This window comes from Talpa europaea, assembly GCF_964194135.1.
Source record: "Talpa europaea genome assembly, chromosome: 5".
Taxonomy (NCBI): Eukaryota; Metazoa; Chordata; class Mammalia; order Eulipotyphla; family Talpidae; genus Talpa; species Talpa europaea.
In genome coordinates this window covers 47,359,462-47,373,489 of record NC_140071.1, presented here as the reverse complement: position 1 = coordinate 47,373,489, position 14,028 = coordinate 47,359,462, and the positions used below count along the sequence as shown (strand labels likewise).

Genomic DNA, 14,028 nt, shown 5'->3' with positions numbered 1-14,028 from the left:
ATTTCTAAAATATGTTTTGATGTTCTGAGTAGCTTATACATATTTCTATGATGAAAGCTCTAGCTCCTCCTATGGATTTATCTTGCCTTTTCTATTTTTCCATATTTGAATTCAGCTGAATTTAGAGGTGTGAGCTGGGCTGAACTGAAGACTTCAGAGTATTTTTCCCTTTGAGTATTACTCATGTTACACACACACACACACACATACACACCCCACATTAAAATTCACAGAATTCTTATGACACAGATATGGTTTGAATTTAAATCAGGTATCTTACTCTTAATTATTCCGTCCTAAAGTGAACATCAAGAATGTGTGAAATTCAAAGTCTTCCCTGCCTGACACAGATGGGTGGCTCCTGCAGCAGTCCTGTGGCAAACGGAGCCACTTTGCAGCAGCAGAAAAGCTTCCAGAGTCCCAAAGCCCCCCTGCTTGTGTACAGAAATTCTTGTGCTCTGGGGAGGAAACATATGCCTACTCAAAAGTAAATGCAGTCTTAAGAGTTAGCTCAGGATGAACCGATCCATTTAGCAGAAGTAGAATGCTTTAGAGCTAGGCGGGAAGAGGTCACTAATTAAATGCTAGAGCAAGACAGACTCCAATTACATATGGACCTGGAATTTTCTTGAATATTAGTGATTATGACTTCTTTGACCCTTTGGTACCTACATAAGAATTTAGTGCTTTAAGAGGAGTTTTCTTCATTGCCTTGCTAGTCTTTGATTTTCTGTTTCCCAAAAATTTCTTCAAAAGGAACCTATTTTAAAATGCCTTGCTGGTTTCATCTTCTCTTTCTGCATATTTATATCCATATACTTTATCAAATATTTGGGTGAATTTTTAGCATTAAGAAATTTTTTTTTTCTTTTTAAATGCTTTTCAGAGCAGAGTGTTTCCTTTGTAACAAAGTAGGTCTACTTTTTCTTGGTCTTAGTTCACCTTTCTTATATAATTTTATAGTGTAAATATCACTTCCTTTCAGCACCATAAAATGATTTAAGACAAGCTTCAGGTATTAAAAATTAATGGGGGAAGAATTCTCTAATTCAGGTAAAGAACCAGGTTAACAAATAAAAGTTTTTAATCTTTCTCCAGTTTACAACAGTTTTGTTTCTTAATAACCATATTTCTGTCTTAGTCTCACAGAAAACTTTGTGATGGGAGTGGGGGGGCTGCTGAGCAATTCAGAAGCCAGGTGACCTACCTGGTGGTGTGTTCACCAGCTATTCTTGGTCACACCTGATTGCCAACACTTGTTTTCTGAGATGGAGGGGTGGGGATAGAGGGACGTTCTTTATGTCATCTTAGGCCCAATCCCTGGCTTTTGAGCTACACTGGATCTTAGCTTAGCATGCTTCCTTCAGTCCCTGCCCTTAGTCCTCCTTAATCTTCTCCACCTGGAAGAGGTCCAGGCCAGACCTCCACTTCCTTGGAGGGATGAGATTGAAGAGTCAAGCACAGGTAACGAGATGAAAGTCAATCCCAAAAGAAGGCAAGTGAGCATGTGCCCTGGCCAACTTAAGTTCATTCTGTTTAAGTCTCTTGCCTAATGAACCCCACCTGCCAGTGTACTTGTGATTCCTTATTGGGGCAGAAGAGGCTAAACAAAGGTGAGAAGGACTTAGTGTTTTCTTAGAGACTAGAGCAGGCCTCTAATACACTCCATTTTTTTCCATTGGGTATTTCTGCTGAAACTTCATAGGTTCCTGAGTAGATTCTAAGTATAGCTTTACCTTTCCAGGCCTTGTTCCATGGGCGCCTGAGTGAGAAGTAGTTGGCACTAGCATTGGAGGGGTGTTGACTTATTTGCCCCTGTCCCACAGTGAGTTAAGGCCTTCTCTCCAAAGAAGTTTGTTCAAATACCACTTATCCACAAGGGGAAGCTTTTCTTGCCAGGGAGACAGCCACTGATCATTTTCTGGAATATTCCAGAGTGACGTCTCTAAGAAAAGGAAACAGGGAAAGTATATTTTTTTGAGGAAAGGAAATTTTGGAGTTCAAGAGGATGAAGCAATAAAAGCTGGCTGTCTCTAGGGGAGTAGTCATGCAAACATGTTAAAATGAAGAGGAGCAGAAATAAGATAGCTAGAAAGAACAAATACATATTGTATCACAAAATATTCAGGAGCAGCCTTGAGCCTTCTGTTCTCGGAGATGATTCCCTTCCTAGGGATCTCAAAATAAGCAGAGGCCAGGCCAAGGAGATAGATCAAAACATGCATGCTTATTTGTACTAAAATACAACTATGTGGCTCTTTATTAAAATTTCATCCAATTGATGACCCTGAGCAGAATAATTCAGGACATGAGTGGCAGCATAGCACATTTTCGAAGATGGATGAACCTCAGAACTCTACACCCTTATTTATTTTTATCCTGTTAAATTCCTAGAGAATTAACTATATATAAGGTCCAAGTACACAAATAACAATACAGTGACAATCACTATATTGCAACATTTCTCAGCCCTGGTTGAGGACCCAGTGGTTTAGAGCATTAGAGTGCACACACAGTGTAGCTGAAAGGTCCAGGCAGCCCCTGGTACCACCTTTAATAGGCCTTAACCTGCATTTGTATATTCAGCTGCCAGGAAGTGCTTTACTGATTATTATAAGGTCAGTTCAATTTTCTGAGCCTTTTTTTTTTTTTTTTTTTTAAAGAAAAGGAGATCCAATCCAATTAGCTCCCTAAGTACAAACTGATAACTGGAGAATTGTAGGACTGCCAATTTTTTTTTTTTTTTTCAGAGTAGAATTTCAATCAGAAAGTGTGGAATTTGCCAGTTTTTGAAATGGAAAATTGGCTGGTCTAACCTGTTGGATAATTGCCTGAGAGTTAAAAAAAAATTTTTTTTTAAATAAAAAGAGATTGTCCCAACCAACAAGGGCAACTTTCTTTGTTGTCGTCTATGCATTTTTGGACTTTTTATTAAGAGGAAGATTTGATTTTCAATGTGAAGAAGTTCTACTCTTGCTTAATGTCGCAGAGCCCAGATCACCTGGTTTGACTGGAAGATTTCTCATTGCAGGTCTATCCGGGCTACAAACCCCTCCGAGCACACAGTGATCCTTGCGGTGGTTTCACAAGCGTAAGCTCACCTCCCTTTCCCAGCTACAAGTAGTACTGTTCATTCTGGAACATCTGTCTGATATAATCCAGGCTGTGAGCTAGGGGAGCAATCAGTATGTCTCTGGTCTTACAACACCAATCTTAATCTTGCTGTGGGAATTTTTTTTTGTTTCTCAAGTTTCTGGAAATATTTGGGCTGTATTCTCTATCATATCTAGTTGCTGTGAGCACATACTCATATCCAAAAGGAAAAAATAGTCTCTCATTATATGCTTGAAAGGAATAGACAATCTGGGGAGGAGGTGGTCTGGAGAGAACATTGTTCTAGTTTATTTTTTTTTTCTTTGAATAAAAGAAAAGGGGGGGATGCTTGTTTTCTATTAAAAAAGAAACAAATTGAAGCATGAGAACAAAGAGGTGCTAATCCACTGAAAAAACATGCCGTTTTTGTTGGAACTGTTGAGTGGTTAGAATTTATGTGAATGTTGGAAGGCAAAGAAAAAAATTGGATTGAGTTGTTGAGTTGTAGGTACAAAACTGTGGAATGAGAAATTGCTCTTCTGGGTTTATTATCTGAAATGACCAGACTTAAAAGGAAAGATCTAGAAGAAAAGAGTCATTGTACAAGCTACCATACTTGGTATCTTTCCAGTGATCAAAATGTGTTGTTATCATTTAATGGCTATCATTAGCTTCAGAAAATAAGATCTTAATTGAGGCCTAGAACCTACTGGACTTGGCTGCACAGGGCAAAGGGCACATATTCTGCAGTGAAGGAGTTGATAAGCCAACACCTCAGACAGGAACATTGAGATCTATTCTGGGCAAGCTGGGCCCTGGAGAGATTGTAAATACAACTTTCCAAAGCTGTATTGAAATAGTGGGAAATCATGGCGTAAAAGTCTTGTCCTAACCAAACATTCCTGCTTAGCTGCTGCTCCTTGAGTTCCCTGTTAGAAGCTGTGTGTCTTCACTTTGATACCTACTGTGAGCTATAAACCAAGGAAAATGAAGAATTTGTCTGCGTTGGTTCCTTGATGCCTTACCCTCCTTGGGAGAGGGATCTCAGGAATGAGTGAAGGGAATCAATCTGTGAAGTCTGCCTTCTTCATCCCTCTTCCTTGTATTGTATCTTCTGGAGACTGAGGTCTTGCAAGGGTCTTAAGAGATACCAGAATTACACCAGGCTACATTGCATCTTCCCCAAGCCTGGCTTATTTCACTGACCTAAGAATGAAACACTGTTTTTTTGCCTGCTCACATTCTTTCCCATTTGGCAGTGGGGTGCTGAGAGTTGGCCCAGCTAGGGGTGGGAGTTGTGCTTTCAGAAGGTTTGGGAACAGCTAAGAAGAAGGTCTCTGGGATGAGCCTTGCACATCCTGCATTTGCTCCAACTCCCAAGGGCAGCCCAGCGTTGAAGACGGCTACTCTCAGTGCCTGAAGTGATGCTTTCAGGCTCACTGCCAGAGTTTTTCAACTGCCTTTGTCCTTTTTGCATTCGGAAGGTGGATGTGGGAGTCTGGGTCCTTGATGGCAGGTGTACCCCATGGCCACGCGGTGGTCAGGAAGTTACCGTTAGAGCCACGCCACGCTTGCCTCATTGCTCTCTCTCCATGTTTCAGTGTGAGGAATCCTGGTTTGTATCTGCTGAGTGACCACATTTTCTGCTTTGCTGCAGATTGGGCGACCATGAAGAGGCCTCAGTCCTCCCTCTTCTGCATGCAGGCTTCAACAGGGTATGTAGAAGATGAACCAGCACCTCGTCAGGTGCAGGCACCTTACCCTTGAATTAAGCCCCAGGACTGTGAGGGGGGGCGGGGGGGGGAAACTGTTTCATGCATAATAATGGGCAACTGCTAGTCCAGTGTGTCTTGTTCCTTTCCTAATTTCATATATCTCACCTACAAATATGGAGTGGCCTAAGAAACACCTTACTATAGCAAGTCAAAATTCTGTATTACCAAATAACCTCACTTAAATCAGTCTAGTCAATTAGATTCATGTGAGCATGGACAGTGCTTCTGACTTTTGGAATTGATAGTTGCAAAACAAAATCGACAAAGAAGCCATGTAGCGGAGACTTCTTACTCATTTTCTGAGAGAGAACTTAAAATGATTCACAGTTTTCAAAGGTCTTCTGTTTAATGTTGACCACTTCATGGTACCCCAGCCCAATGCCCAACACTGCCCCTCATCTCTAAGGGCAGGACTCTGGAGTGTGAGGCTGTGTGTTTTCCTCACTGCCTAGGATGGATGGGAGAAGGGCATGCCTCCCAAGCTTACATTGAAGAGACCCAGGTAGGAGCTATAAGGTGTCCTTTGGAATTCAGCTGCTAGTTAAGTGATCCTACCTCCCACTAGCATAGATTTTGGTGTCCTGCTGGTGTAACAGGGGTGGTCCCCAGGAAAGGGGGAGGTTCCTCCCTGCCCTATAACACTGGGAGGGCTGAGAATGCACCCCTAATTCCAGAAAATACTTATGGGAAACAGTTGACCCTCTTAGGGTACAAATGCTGTTCAGTAAATCTGAGAGGAAAAAGTTCCATTGTTCTATATTTTGTAACCTGTCCCTGCTGCTCTGGAAGGTTGCATTTTCTCTGTCTGGATGTGGTGCTGCTTTTTGCGGTCTGTCCCAGTAAATAAGCCCTTGGTGAGGGAAGATGAAAAGCAGCACCTGTCAGGGTCCACCTGGTGTTCTTGAGTTCCTGGTCTCACCAAGACCATTTGCCAGCTAGGTCAGGGTGCCCCTGAATAGTTTGGGCTCTTTTCAAGGGAAGCATACTGCACCTACAAAGGTTTTTCTTTCTGAGTTACTGTGGCACAGGATCAGCTGAGGCTGCTTACCAGGTGGCTGATCTCCTTTTTTGGGCAAAATCGTGTCTTTGGCAACTCTCTACCCAAGCACCCTTCCAAATATGCCAACTATTCTTGCTTCCGTGAGGTTGTTTCCTTCCTCTGATATGTTTTGATTGTATTAAATCATTTGCTGAAGCTCAGTCTTACTTTGCTAGCTGATTGTCCAGTGCTTCAATCCGTGGGTCTCTGAGTGGGGATCCAGGAACACATTGTGCCATAGAATATTCCACAGCAGCTTCCTTTAAAGCCTCTGAAGCTATCGTAAGTGGCTGACTGCTGCTGCTCAGTCCACTCTGAGTTTTTGAGAACCAGTATCTTAGCAAAGAGGCTGTGTTATATCAGTCTTTATGTGCCTTTTTTTTCTGTGTGAAATGATGCTTAATCAATTCAACAAGTATTCATGGAGCACTTACTATGCGTAGTGTAATGTGCGAGGCATGCCTGTGACTTCCTGATTCCTCCCCAGAGTAGCTTCCTGTGGAGTGGAACTGGTTTGTCAGGCTCCATCCTAGGTGATTTACTTACTTTTCATCTACAAATGAGATATTGCATATTTTTTCTATTTTTGCAGAGGAGAAAGCATGTTGCAAATGACCAGATTCAGCTTGTCAGAACTTATACTCATACCAAAGTCAAGATACAAATGTATGCTGTTTAATTTCAAACTCCGTGTTGGGTCCACTAAGTGCTCTTTTCCAAGCTGTCCCATGAACACTAGTGTTCCAAAAACTCTTTAATGGGTCTTCTGTGAAAAGAGGCTTCTATGGTGTAGTAAGTTTAGGAAATCAGTAAAGACTCTGTTTTTCCTCCCCCCTCCCTGTAATCCACATTAACAGCATGGCATGTGAGCACATTGAGTGCTCTGAGAAATCCTGCAGTAAAGAAACCTGCCTCAATTTTTAGATATAGGGCCAGGAATCTTCATTTTAAAAAAGAAAAATACCCAGGTGATTCTTAGATTTTTTTTTTAATTTTTTAAAAAAAATTTTTAAAGATTTATTTTTATTTATATTTATACAAGCACTGGGTACAGTCAGAAGTGCGGGAGGGTGAGAGAATTCACCAGAGCCAGAGCGGGGAGCAGAGCAGGCAAACTGACGAAATACACTGCTGAGGGGAGCAGCGGGCGGCAGGAGAGGTCTGCAGCTTCGCAACCCAGCGCTCAACCGCTGCGCCACCGGGGAAGCCCTGCAGGCATGGTGTTTATATAAAAAAAAAATACTATTAATGGGCCTCCCCTGGTGAAGCCAGTTCGTTCACCGGCCGCCAGCGAGGGTCCCACACACACACAAAAAATACTATTAATAAACCTCAAAAAGTACACTGCTGAGGGGAGCAGCGGGCGGCAGGAGAAGTCTGTGCGCCATGTGGGACCCTCCTCCAGTGGCCAGGGAGCAGCCGGGGATCGGCCCAGCGCTGCAGAGGCTGCGGGCAGCTTCGCAATTCAGTGCTCAACCGCTGCACCACCAGGGAGGCCTCGATTCTTAGATTTTTTTTATACTTTGAAGACCACTGCTTTTGATTCACTCAAATTATTTCAGATATATGGATTAACTACAATCTGGAAAACCCCTAAAAGAGAAGGCAGTGGAATATTCCATTACCTCCAGTCTTCAAAACACTCATTAATGACAACTATGTGCAAACAAAGTACTCCAGCATTTAGAAACCATCACTTGCAGAAAGGTGTTCTGTACTGCAATGGATGTTCTTAGGAGAGCTGAGGAAAAACTCATTAAAAGTTAATACAAATATGAAAGTGAAAATATACTATGACCATATATATATATTCATATTTTCATATGAAATACACACACAGAGGCATAATAAAAACCTAAGGGAAATAAAACAAAATGCAATGATACCTCCAGCTTATGACATCAGTGATTGGGGTTTTTTTCCTTTTATAGCTTTTCATTTTATATACTTTTAAATTAATATGCATTACTTTTTAGAAATAGATAACAAATTCTACCTTTTATGTTTTCTGTCTTAAAAAGAAAAAAAAAACCTACTTAATGCTGTTTACCCCAACATTTTTAAAACTTACTTTATGAAGCATCAGCCAACAACACTTAGAGATCTGTGCTGTCTGGTAATCAACTGTCCAGAAACTGAACCCAACCATGTTTAACTTTGCTTTGTAAATAGAAAGTATCTGCCTTCTGTGTATGTTCACTGCTTCCCCTCTTTCCTTAGCCCTTTGAAACTTCTACCTGGAGTAGTGGGGGGCAGGGGCATAGGGCAAGTTGGAGGGCTTCAAAGGTGTTCTCTAGGAAGACACCATCCACACTAGAGAGTGTGTGTGGGAGGGAGGGAGGGAGAGAGAGAAAGAAAAGGGAGAGAAATATGGCAAGGAGAATGTGTTAGGTACTTGGAAACATTAAGCAGGAAGTGAAGAAGGCTTGTTCCCTTGAAAGGGATACAAGATGGTGTGGCACACACTAAGCATGTCCAGTGTCTGGCCCCAGAGGACATTAGAGCCACATGAAGTGAAGGTGTTCAGTCTTCTGTGCCGTTTTATGCTTATTTCCCTGTGCATACTCATAATGAAGTTTTTTTCCCCACCTTTGTTATCAAGGGAGTTAAGTGTACAGTATTACCTGCTCTGCTGTTTCTCATACATTTAATAAGCATTTCAGATACCTTGACAACGGTTTTATTTCATCTCATCTTCCCCACTTAGGAATGTCTTATATAACAGTTGCCTGGGGTGGGAAAAACTGTTAAGTTTCTTTGTTTGACTCTTTAGGAAGTAATTGTATGTCTTATGTATTATCTTTGCTTTCTTTTCAGAGATTTATGGAGAATAGCAGCATAATTGCTTGCTATAATGAATTGATTCAAATAGAACATGGGGAAGTTCGCTCACAGTTCAAATTACGGTATGTAACAAAATAAGATGGAAAATGAAGTTAGCAATTCAGTAGAAAAGCTTGGTTGTCATCAGGTTGATGTTCACGGGTTTGTAGCTAAATCTCAGGGATTTTGAAGCCATTAAACAGGTAATGGTAGCTGGCAAATGCAAAATCTAAACCTGGAGTACATTGGTATAATGAAATAAATTGGAAGCATTTCTCCTTTTGCACTATTTTCCACTACTTAAAGTAGTTTTAAATTATAGCCTAGGAAAAAGTACTGTGAAATTTTTGTACAATTAGATCAAGATTAAGAATAGAAGATTGGAAGATTACTTGGAAGATTACTTTCTAGTTACTCCTTTCCACATTTATAAATTCCTACTTGGATTGTTACAGATAGGGGCAAACCAGTGGTTATATTTATTACGCTAACCTTAGTAATCCCTGTGTAACCATGATAGCGATTTCATGTAGCCAGTGTGCAGCACTGGTGTGTGTGAAGTACCTTGAGAAACTGATTTTCAGTCTCTAGACAGGCCCATAGTGCTTTAAGAGCAGGCTTCTCTTCGGTACTTACTTCTGGGTTGGGGTCCTCTGAGTGGTACTCTGGGCTGTCTTGGAATATTGGGGGCCTTTCTCGTTCCTAATTTTGCTCAGGCACTGTTCTGTGTGCTCCTGGGACACTGATGTCCAAACACCACCATGCCCACCCCAGCAGAGAGAGCAGGGGAGGGGTGCTCTTCACAAATTAGAGCCCTCCAGGGGACTAGTTCCAAGTGACTTCAGGCAGTGGGATGTCTGGAAGGTTCCTGGCATACCTTCCCTTTGGCCAACTGTGATGTTACTGACTGACTGAGACTTAGTGCAAAATAAGATAACATCTCCCCGTAATAATAAAAGTTTGTATTCAAAGGGGACAAAACCCTTCTTAAGCATAATTGTTCTCTGCCATTCTCTCTCCCTCTGGATGGACATAAACCTATGCCTACAGAGGCAGATTCTTCTGGAATTCACTCTAGTCAGGGAAGTCACTTTTTGGTGGACAGAGAGCTTCAAGAAATAAAGTATGGAAAGATATTTTGAAAGAATTCCCAACCAGTGGGGGGTTCATGTATTTTCAACACTGGCAGTGAAGAATTTGAAAGAATAAGTTAGATCCCTTGGTTTCTGTTTATCTGTATGTTTATCAGCTTTGAAAAACTTCATAGAATTTGTCAAGAAAATCATGTTGCTTTCACTTTAGCAATTTGTGGTTTTAAATAGTGTACTGTAGTTTTTTTTTTTTTCTTATTCCTGGGTGTGTCTGCTATTTATAATTGAGGGTAAAGAGGCTTCATCTTTTATTTTAGATGTTTAATTCCTTAACTATTTTCTGTTTACAATAAAAGTGAACATCATAACAACTTATTGCTTTGCTGACCATTCTCTCATTTTAAATAGTGCTTCTTTATTCTTAGGCAGAATTAATGTGATGGCACATGTAAAATGCCAGGAGTGCCATGGTGAGTAGGGTGAAGGCAAGTCTGGAAACTTAAAATTAACATGTGCAGTCATCAGCACAAGGGCTTAAAGAAAGGGTTTCAGGGTATTGTATTCATGAAATCTGCTGAAAAGTCAGGCACTTAAGGTGTCATCAGATTCAGAACTTTGCAAGTTTTTAAGTACCTCATGCTACATAAACACTGTAATTTCTCATTCCTCATTGGAGCTGGTTGGGGGAATTAGATCCATTGTAGAGGTCATAATGAAAAGCTGAAGTTCTCAGTACAGATCAGTGTGAAGATGGTGAATGGACTTGACCCAGGCAGGCAGTCACCCCAGGAAAGTGGGTTTGCCCATCGCCCTGATCCCTTTGTCATCCACACTAGCTTAAGCTAGGCTGCTAAGGAGCTTTTCTTCCTAGTCCAGCACAACCAGCAGGAGAGCAGTCCTGTGACAGAGAAAGAAAGGCAGGAATCCCCCTAACTAGACAGAGAAGACTAAAGGGTTGGTCTCTTCAGTTGCTTTTTGCCCGATTCTGCCTTAGCTGTTGCCAAGTTCTCTCCCTCCTTTGGAGGGTTGTGTGCATGGCACAAGTCTGCTACATCTGGCCCCAAAAGATAGGAGGACAGTGACCCACACCATGACCTCCTGGCCCTTTAGGGCACTCCAGGGCAGGGCATCAAGCACCATCCTGCTCCCTGGAGGCAGGTGGGCAATTCGCTTGCCACAGACTGGAAAATGAGGTGCTTTATTATACAATGCCAGAATAATTATAGTCTAATTATATAATACTTTCCCCTGCAATTCCACCCCCAGCTGCAGCTAAATATGTGACATTACAAGCATTCTGCAAGGACAGTCTGTACTGCAAGGACGATGTTCAGTGTTGAAGGCAGACTCTTCCTCCTTGGTCTTCATATATGGTGACCATATTTACTTAAGAAAAAAAGATCATGTGATCCAATAAAATATATTAGCTAATTTGAAAATTTGATTATATAGAGTATCTTAAAGATAGAAGAACAAAAATCACACTTCTGTATATGTTTTTTTTTTTAGAGGCATGTTTTATTTGTTTGTTTGTTTGTTTGTTTGTTTATACATGCACTGGGTACAGTCAGAAGTGCGGGAGGGTGAGAGAATTCACCAGAGCCAGAGCAGGGAGCAGAGCAGGCAGAAGGACCGAAGTACACTGCTGAGGGGAGCAGCGGGCGACAGGAGAGGTCTGCGCGCCATGTGGAACCCTCCTCCGGTGGCCGGGAGCAGCCAGGGATCGAACCGGCGCTGCAGAGGCCGCGGGCAGCCTCGCAACCCAGTGCTCAACCGCTGCACCACTGGGGAGGCCCCACTTCTGTATATGTTTTGATGAATTGCTTTTTTGAACAGAATATTCTTTGAAATGGCAGTGTCTCATGAAGTACAAGTTAAACAATGACCATCTCTTACGCCTCTTTATCATGAAAAGAACCATCTTGTCCAAGCTACTTATTGGGAGTTTAAGCCGATATGTTTATACAAATACAGTCTCAGCTATTTCATCATTAGTTGGTCTGACAGCTATCGTTGGGAAGTTACACACATCTTATTCCAAGACTTAAGACAGTAAGCAGTCCTCGGTTTTTGCCTTCAAAATTTCTGATGGGAAAATTCTATATTCCATGACACATACACCATTGTGTTAACAGACACCTGTATGTAGGTTGTATATGACAGCTCTAGTACTGTAGGGGTAGAAGCCAAGTTGTAAAGGCTTCAAGAGGGTGGCTCCTACTACTTTGCTGCCCATCCATAGCAAGTCCATGATCCCCTTGGCTTCTCTGCTCCTCCCATACCTCTGCTGGGAAGTGGGATCAGAATCTTCTCCCTATAAGCCGTAATCTCACCCAGTCCTAACTTTGTTTCAAATAGCATGAGCGTGTGTGTGTGTGTGTGTGTGTGTGTGTGTGTTTTGGAGGGACATAGGGACATAGGTAATCGTGTAGCCCAACCATTCCAGGTGCAGCTGACAGGAAGCAGACACTGCTGGGAACACTCTTGAAACCATCATAGCCACCCAAAAGTGTTGATGGTAGCGCTGGAAAGAACCTGAGGCCTGAGTCAGCTGCTGGGCTCAGGTGCCTGGGAAATACTTCTGAGAAGACTTCGTCTCTCTCACCTCTTTATGAGAGGCAGTGGAGTAAAGACAGGGGTAATAATTTTCCAGTCCTCTTTTAGTCTTTTTTCCCTCCTCAAATGATTGTGTTCATAAATGCAGCAGTGCTAATAGAACAGTTATTATATGATTCAAATTTGGTTGAATGGAGCAATTTAGGAAAATATATACTGTACCCATTAGGAATTTCAATTGAGTTTGGTATATGTTCTCCTTTGCCCCCCACCTGTGTCATGAATTCTGACTTTACTCATCCGCCCACACTGGAACCATCACCTGTAGCTATAGGTACACTGTCCCTCAGGGGCAGAAATCCTTCTCCACTCCCCATGCAGATTACCTTGCCATTACTGAATACAGTTCTTGGCTTGACATTTTCAGCATCCTCATGAGAAAAGATAGGTTATGATTCACTTTTCTTTTGCTAACTGCCTCAAAGAACAAAGAAATACTATCTTATAAAACAAAGGTACCGTGTATTGAATTCTTAAATTGTTGCAAGCACTTTGAGAAGTGCCTCCCATAAACTGTTTTGATTCTTATAACAATCTGTAGAATGTGTCATCCTCCTCTTGTAGATGAGGAAACCAGGAACCAGAGAAGATAAAAAGTTGCCTAAGGTGCCATAACTTGCAAAGTACAGAGCCAGGTTTCACTAGTTCTTTCTGCCCTTTTCCTGGTGAGCAGTTCAAACAGGATTGCAAAGTCAGATGCCTTTATGAATGGAAAGAATGAATAACATTTTAAGAGTTTGTTTTATAAAGAGAAACATCAATCCAGTATATCAACATTTTTTGGTAACGTGTAAGAAAGCCTTCACTGGGACTCTTTAAATAGTACAAATATCCAGCTCTAGTAACAGGCTACATTTTTGCTCTGTTGGATAGTAAATGATGTATTTGGAGTCCCTCTAGATTTGGAAGGTAGTTAAAATTCTGAGAAATTGAAATGATCTCAAATATTCCAGGTTTACAAGGAAAAGTACCCACCTGAAGAGGTGTATGACTACTGTTGGCAAGAGAGTTCTGCCAGCGGGTGTGGTTGGAAGCAAAGTATTATAAAAGGTTGTTTATCTGAGATCAAGAAAGTAAGAAAGGCCAGAGTACCTCAGGTCCAATTTGGGCCCTGTTAGGTTCTCCTAATTGACAGAGACTTCTCAATGGCTGCTCTGTGAATTGAAATAAGAACATCATTGGCCTAGAACAAGATAGACTCCTCAGAATCTGCATTCTCCTGTTGTTGGTGTTAAATTCTCACTTAGCACGTGTGCAGTTCACCCCATCCTTATTTACTGAGTTAAAAGTCTTTTTGTATCATATACACAGACATACAGGCTGTTGGTTTTATTCATTTAATTTGAAAGGCAAGGTTCTTTTTCTCAACATGTATCAAAGATACGGTTTTAATGAATCTGAGGGAGTGTTTACTTTGATAACAGATGAAGGAAGAATGGTTTTATGGCAAAACTAACATCAGTCTTTTGCAACTTTTACAGGGCCTGTAATTCAGTGTTTACTGCATTAGACCATTGCCATGAAGCCATAGAGATAACAAGCGATGACCATGTGATTCAGGTACGGGGTCACTTTATACCTTTAGATGTCA

General features: G+C 41.6%; 1 protein-coding gene across 11 annotated transcripts in view; it reads left to right on the top strand.

Annotated features, from left to right (window-relative positions):
* PDE8B (phosphodiesterase 8B) overlaps positions 1-14,028 on the top strand; it is a gene marked incomplete at both ends in the record, with an annotated part of 202,820 nt that overhangs the window by 130,466 nt on the left and 58,326 nt on the right. For all 11 annotated transcript variants that reach the window (XM_084233803.1, XM_084233808.1, XM_084233805.1 and 8 more), the window contains 4 exons: positions 3,032-3,091; positions 4,751-4,808; positions 8,725-8,813; positions 13,919-13,997. In XM_084233803.1, coding sequence (XP_084089929.1) covers positions 3,032-3,091; positions 4,751-4,808; positions 8,725-8,813; positions 13,919-13,997 — 286 coding nt within the window. The remainder of the gene's footprint in view (positions 1-3,031; positions 3,092-4,750; positions 4,809-8,724; positions 8,814-13,918; positions 13,998-14,028) is intronic.